The sequence below is a fragment of the Conger conger genome, chromosome 4, assembly GCF_963514075.1.
Source record: "Conger conger chromosome 4, fConCon1.1, whole genome shotgun sequence".
NCBI classification, from domain to species: domain Eukaryota; kingdom Metazoa; phylum Chordata; class Actinopteri; order Anguilliformes; family Congridae; genus Conger; species Conger conger.
In genome coordinates, this window is record NC_083763.1 from 54,607,547 (window position 1) to 54,614,968 (window position 7,422).

The 7,422-nt window shown below is 43.7% G+C and overlaps 1 protein-coding gene across 1 annotated transcript; it reads left to right on the forward strand.

The window, feature by feature from the left end:
- The first annotated feature begins 2,593 nt into the window (after positions 1–2,593).
- Positions 2,594–6,948, forward strand: commd2 (COMM domain containing 2). Its single transcript, XM_061239777.1, has 5 exons — positions 2,594–2,766; positions 3,167–3,244; positions 3,408–3,490; positions 4,069–4,242; positions 6,061–6,948. Exons 1-5 carry the CDS (start codon positions 2,700–2,702, stop codon positions 6,256–6,258), a joined length of 600 nt encoding a protein of 199 aa, XP_061095761.1. The 5' UTR covers positions 2,594–2,699; the 3' UTR covers positions 6,259–6,948.
- The last annotated feature ends 474 nt before the right edge of the window (positions 6,949–7,422 follow it).

The following is a 7,422-nucleotide window of genomic DNA, read 5'->3' on the forward strand; positions in this document are numbered from 1 at the left end:
GCCCAAACCAAGTACTGAGTACATATGCATGACTATACTTTTCAGAGGGCCGACATTTCTGTATTTAAAATCCTTTTTTGATTGATTATATGTAATTATATGTAATATTCTAATTTTCTGAGATTTTGAATTTGAGGTTTTCATAAGCTGTAAGTCATAATCATCAAAATTATAACAAATAAAGGCTTGAAATATCTTGCTTTGCATGTAATTTGTCTATGTAATATATTAGTTTCACCTTTAAAGTTGAGTTATTGAAATAAATGAACTTTTGCACGATATTCAAATTTTTCGACACCTTACTGTAACAATCAAAGTGTGATCTACAGTCTGCAAGGTGCTTTGGCTCTGTTGCGCTTTGAAACCATGGTTGAGCAGTAATGAAGAAAGACCATTTCAAAATACCATAGTTGGCTGTCTGTATTTCCAGACAATGCACTCTGTCTGGAATGTGCAAATGAGCCCAGTGTTTCCAGATGTAGCTAACGGTTACTCCCACCTCTTCAAGGAGAACTTCAAGGAGCACGTACGGTAAAGGCCTAGTGTTTAGTCTAATAGAGAACACAGGGTCTAACGTTGGCATCCATAAATCAAGCATAGTTCTCATGTTTGCATACGTCTCCAAGTTATCAAGTGGCTCGCTATGCAGCGCACGGACGCTATTTCTCATTCTCAAATGAAAGCGGCCTTGAGTGTCGTCTTTCTCTCGCGCACCGTTGAGCGGCTGGAGATTATCTGCACTTTAATCTCACCTCTCAACTTCGCAGGAATGGAATGCTTCGGTCTCCTTAGTTCTAATCATTAGACGATAGAAGAACACACGGAAAGTATTTCTAACATTCGACACGTTTCAAGTGCTTGATAATGTATGCTGTTTCTTTAAACAATAAATACCGAAGAGTACGGTATTTCGAGTATCCCTCATGAGTGAATCCTTATGAGACAGACACACAGGCTGTACAGTCAGAAAGGAACACTAATGCTCAGATGGATGTGTAAATCAGTCACAGATCATAACTGAAAGTTCTACTTGCTTACTACTTACTGGGAATGTATTTAAAATAATGATGCTGTTTCTATTACAATTTTTATTACAACATATTACAATGCTAAGATTCAATTAAACATGTACACCATGTGATCATTGTAAGGTGATGTTCATATATTTTTTTAAATAAATGTGCATAAAGGTTTCTATTTTCCATGAATTGTTCTGGCCCAATTTACCAATTTGTGTACCGTAAACCCTAAAATTGTGTCCGGGATTCTATTTGAAGCCGGCCCTCGTATAATAGCCGGCGGCGTGGTCGATTCGTACAAATAAAGGCTGGCCCCCAAATACAAGCCGGGGTAATATTTCCTACCAGTAGGGCTATCAGTCCATGAGCACTAGAATACATTGTTTCGATTTAACTCAATGAAATAAAAGAGCTCTTCTTAATATTTTATATTGTTGGTTGGTTCAATACTGTTGCCAATGAAAAGTCGTTGTCCTACACCATGGGTCTCCAACACGTTGCTCTCAAGCTACCAGTCGCTTGCCGCCCCCTTTTGAGTAGCTTGCCAAAGGCTGAAGCAGTATACATTTAAACACAATTGTTGCCGCGAGGCATTCCAGCCTACGAATTTAATAAAAAGTAAATCAGGCAAAATTTAAAATGAACTCAATTTAGGCTACTTGGCTACGCAATAAGGTTTCCATGTATTGTCGTTTCCTAGACACGACAGTATTTACAGCACAGCGCACGTTCAATGAATGAATGAATGAATGCGGCTGTCTTGACTCGCAATAAACATACGGGTGGAAATCCCGACACTCTTTCAACTACATAAAACTTAACAGTGAACCATCAAATACCCCCCAGATTTCAGTGCCCATCAGTCCCAACATTTAGCAATAGAATCAAACAGTCCAAAAGTAGATAAAATCCCAAACCAAAGCGAAAATCTTTTGATAGCCTACCGGTATGCTGTCTCACAATAAAACCTTAACTTGCTGTTATCTACGCTAATTTGTGATTGTTCATGAAGGCATGTCTGGCAAGTTGTTATTTTATGAAGACGCATCTGTTTTGGCTTTCATTAATGGTTTAGCTACTCAAGTTGCGTTTCTGAACGGTTACAGGAAGTGTTGAACAGTGTTGGCCCACTTTAAGTGTAGCCTTTTACTTTATTTCTAAGAATAAAATTCTACAACAGAAGCCTAATAAGAAATAAAGGCCTGCCACGAATACAAGCATGCCCCAAATAAAGGCCTGTGCTTTGTGCAGCCTAAGTAAATAAAAGACCCCGGCCACAATTTGAGGATTTACGGTATACACCAGCAGCTGATTCACTTATAGAAGATCACCAGCAAAACATTTTAGAGAGACAAGCGTCGCTCTCAGTTTGCATTCAAGAGCTTCTCAATAGATTTATCTAAAGTTCAGATCAGGTCACGTAAATGATTGAGCTAATTGCACAATTTAAAAATAGATTTTGTTAATGTACAAAGCCCGTGTCGAGCCACACGGTGGTACTATAACACCGATAGTCGAGAATTATGCGGAACCACAGTTGGTAGTTCTTGTTTCAGTCGGATTTTCAGGAAAGAGAAAATTATCACGGTCATGTGATTTTCATGGACACTACAGCTGCAGAACATCGGGAGACCGTTCAGCAATAATTATTATTATTTTTTATATTTTCTGCTGGGTAATATGTTGTTAGTATTAACCGATGAGCACAAAGAACACCTGGGATTTCTACCCCAGGTGGACTCTGCGGGTAAGTACTGTTACCAGTATTAGCTTTGTTACCCTGCTTTTCGATGTTTTCACTTCGGACCTAGCTAGCTAGCTGTATTGAGCAAGTTAGCGAACAGGTACTTTGTATTACGATGACAGCGTTAACACAGTTGTTTAATCAGTGAACGTAATTTAGGTAACGTTTTAGCAAGGTAGTTTGCTTGCTTTCAACAATGTCCAGGCGTTGCTAGATAACATTAACTTGTTAACGAGCTAGGTATATCCAACCTGCTTAATTATGTTTTAGTTTACTTTACGGTAATAAACCAGCTAATTAGACGAACAATTTCGTAGTCACAAATGATAACTGGCTAGTCTGCTAGCTGATAAGATTTTTGTTTTGATTACTGAAGAAAACAATCGGTGTTTCTGGTTTGCAGTGGTGGGTGAATTTGGACGAATAGCGGTGGAATTCATGAAGAAAGGCTCAAACCCTAAAATTTACGAGGGGGCAGCGAGTGAGTAATTGCCTCTGATACCCATCAATGTTTTTGTTCCTTGTTGCCATTCTTCTTATTATTGGTTTTACCTCGAATTAATTATAAATTAACCCATTTCAGGAGACAGTGGATCAGCATTTCATTCTGTAATTCAGTGTGGTAAATACCTTTTTTATTGCAGGAAAGTTAAATGTGCCAGTTGAAACCGTTCAGCACGGAGTGGAGGGCTTGATGTATCTCCTCACGGAGAGCTCCAAGCTCATGGTTAGTGCGTTCGCATTATATAAAAGGATATAAAAATACTGTCTGTGAAGGGTCGGAAGCCCTTGCACATATTACACTGAAACCCAGGTTTCTTGCAGTGATGTGGCTCAGTGTCTTATGGATTTTGTTGTGTTCGGCTAAAGCGGGGCTGCCCAACCCTGTTCTGGAGATCTACCCTCCTACAAGTTTTCACTCCAAACCTGACAGCATGCCTTATTCAATAGCTAGAGATCTCTATGAGCTGCTAGTTAGTAGAATCAGGTGTGCTTTGTTATGGTTGAAATGAAAAACTACATGATGGTAGATCTCCAGGAAAATAGTTGGGTCGCCTTTCTCTAGATGTTGAATGAGGTGTGCTTTGTAGGGTTAGAGTGAAAACTTACAGGATGTTAGATCTCCAGGAACAGGGTTGGACAGCCCTGGGCTAAAGTTGTTTAAACACCATGCTTAAACTGATTAAAAGGAAACCACAGGAACAGAGACACTGCTGCCCTCCAGGGTGTGTGTGTGTGTGTGTTTGAGAGCCCTGGGGTGAGTGTGTGGGGGCTGACAGGGCATCCATCTTCTCATCGCTCCAGATCGCCGAGGTAGATTTCCAGGACTCCGTGCTGGTGTTGGGCTTCTCTGAAGAGCTGAACAACCTGCTCCTCCAGCTGTACCTGGACAACCGGAAAGTGATCCGGAACATTCTGCAGGAGCTGGCCCCATCCCTGCCACACTACCATAACCTGGAGTGGAGGCTGGATGTGCAGGTACACAGTGGAGGATAATGCGTTTTTAGGTGGGAAGTTCAGGGGTTAGAAAGTAAAAGTCCTGCCATGTGTTTCTTTCACCCATTAACTTCATCCATCCATCCATCCATCCATCCATCCATTATCTTAACCCGCTTATCCTGAACAGGGTCGCAGGGTCACAGGGGGGCTGGAGCCTATCCCAGCATACATTGGGCTAAAGGCAGGAATACACCTGGACAGGTCACCAGTTTATCGCTGGGCACACACACCATTCACTCACACACTCATTACCCCCCCCCCCCCCCCATTAACTTCAGATTTCACAAATTAGTTACTGGTTGAAGAATTGTGCTAATTGGTAAATCCAGGTGGTTGGAACAAAATACTCGGGTGGACTTTTATTTTCTGAACCTGGATTTTCCACCTGTGATTTTTGGGTTAGGAGGATTCCTTATTTTCGGGGTGGGTGGCCACGTTTGAGGAGGGCCAATCCATTTCTGAATTTCATGCCAACCTCTACTCTTAAGTATTTAACTGACCCACTTATATTCGTGATGTTAAATGTTTTCTGTGTTTACAAAGTTTATAAATGAAGACTGTTGTTGTGTTTCTCCCTGCATGAAGTGCTTTACTGTTTTGTAGTGTTTGAGTGAATCACCGTTACCATACACAGGCTATTAGCTAGCTGAGTCAGCGTAATTGGAGGCAACAAACCCCAACAAAAACAGAATCAGATACAGCATTCAGTTACCAGGCCATCTCCAGCCCTACTTTACTGAAACGGTGCCCTGAATACAGTCAAATCCTTGACCTTGTGTTCTGTCCGCAGACCCTGGCAAACCTGTAAGTCATTCATTGGCCTTTGAAGGGAAGATTTGCTTCACGGCTTTGACTTTAGTCTGTCCTACAGCAGGATGGGTAGACAGTGGTGTTCTTCCTCAGTGTCTCTAGTCACGTGACACGCTGGTGACAGGAAAATACATTCTCCTACTTCTGAAGGCCGCTGCCACCGCATGTAGGAAGTGTATCAGGCCGTAATGAGAGCCTTTCAGCAAGTGACCCCCGTTACTCATGCTTGGAACTCATTCATTGCAACCGGAGATGGAAAGTCCAGGGGTCAGAAATAAAAAATCCTGCCATGTGTTTCTTCCACCCATGAACTCAGCCAGCCTACCTCCTGACTGACGAATTGTGTTAAATAGCAAATCCACATGATTGAAACAAAATACTGAGAAGGACTTTCATTTTCTGAACCTGGATTTTCCACCTCTGATAGCAAATGTAGTCTTTTTACCAGAAAGCATTCTTCAAAATTCCTTGTGTGACCACAATCACCCCCCCCCCCCAATATGATCTCACAATGCCACCTCCCCTGCATATGACCTTTCTATTTTATTAACCCCCCCCCTCCCCACACACACACACACAATTTGACCTCCTAATGGGACCTTTCCTGCATGTAACCTCACAATGTAACCCCTCCCCCGTGACCTCACAATGCCACTTCCGCCCTGTGTTACCTTAAAATGCCACCTCCGCCCTGTGACCTCACAATGCCACCTCCGCCCTGTGACCTCACAATACCACCTCCGCCCTGTGTGACCTCACAATGCGCTCTCCCTCCTGTGACCTCTCAATTCAGCCTCCCTCCTGTGACCTCACAATGCAACCTCACACCTGTGACCACTCAATTCAGCCTCCCTCCTGTGACCTCACAATGCAACCTCACACCTGTGACCTCTCAATTCAGCCTCCCTTCTGTGACCTCACAATGACGCATCTACCCTGTGTGACCTCACAACCCCCCCCCCCCCCCCCCTCCCTTGCGTCCTGTAGCTGGCCAGCCGGGCCCTGCGGCAGCAGGTGAAGCCGGTGGTGACCCTGAAGCTGCACTTGGAGACGGAGGGGACGCAGAGCGCCCGCGTGCTGCAGACCGACCCCGCCACCCTGCTGCACGTCATCCAGGAGCTGGAGCGTGCGCTGGCCGAGGTCAAGACTACCCACTGCCGCAGAATCCTGCGCAACATCAAGTAGCCTCCCCGCCGCACGCCGCTAACGGCTACTCGGCATCAGGGACCGGAGGAGAGGCGAAGAAGGGCAGCTTTCACATCCAAACACCATGGCACTTGCAATGACACCACTCTACTGCTCTTAACGTTAACGGAAGAACTGCATTGAACCGTTTTTGTTGTTTTTTTTGTGTTATTTTGTGTTGCTATGTGTCAGCGAAATTGTACATCACGTACCCAAATTGGAAACCGCTTGCCTTTTATCTTCCAGATAGGTAGTTATTGCCGGTTCCATAAATAATATGGTTAAGATGGCTTTTGCCAGCCATTCCAGGAAAAAGACACAGGATTATGGAGCTGGGTCTTTAAAATGACATGTTGGGTAAAGGTTAGTCTGGGCCTTTGCTCCGTTACCTTGAATGGTTGGCATGTCTGCACTGCCACTAAGTTGATTGAATAACACGATGTCACTCAGCGTGAGTGCAGGTGTTACTGGGTCACACTACTGCTTATGACTAGCTAAAGGGTAGATCCTGAAAATATTTTAGAAACCCTGCAAGCTTGTGTACATATAAAACCACAACAGAAAGGCACCCACATAGCTCACACGTACATGGAGGTCGAAGATGGCAGATGCCAAAGTGCTTGCTGAGTCATTGCCACTGTCACTGGCTGCCATGCATAGTAGAACTACCCCAGGGAGGATGCTATTGAGTACAAGAGTTGCAAGCAATTTCTCCGAACTGCGGTGCCCGAATAACTAGCGGTTTCATATAAGAACGATTCGTCCGTTGTTTTCAAGCTGCGCTATAACTAATGATCTTACATTGAAGGCAGATTTTGTGGGGCTTTTCTGGAGCTTCAGTGTCAGGAGTTGTGAAGGGCTCAGTTGTGTTGCTATTTGCTCAGATGAGGTGTTCAGATCTGAAGTTCTACTGTACCATCGTAATATGTCACACAGATTTAACCTAATTAGTCTTACAGCCTTTATAGATGCAGGGTTATATGGTGCACTGCTCCGTTGATTTGGATTGATTTCCATGTGTATTTGCTGTGTGCTTCATATGCAGCCAGATTTTGTCATGTACTGAGAGCAGATGCATGGGGCGTATGTTTGCCCCTGTAAAGTTAGTGCAGATTTTCCTTCGAGGGACACTGAGCCCTCATTCCTCTGTTGTATTTTGGTCCC

Coding starts and splice junctions, on each gene's coding strand:
- commd2 (XM_061239777.1), top strand. CDS start 2,700: ATGTTGTTAGTATTAACCGATGAGCACAAAGAACACCTGGGATTTCTA. Junction 3,245..3,407: donor AATTTACGAGGGGGCAGCGA/GTGAGTAATTGC, acceptor TTTTTATTGCAG/GAAAGTTAAATGTGCCAGTT. Junction 4,243..6,060: donor AGTGGAGGCTGGATGTGCAG/GTACACAGTGGA, acceptor TGCGTCCTGTAG/CTGGCCAGCCGGGCCCTGCG.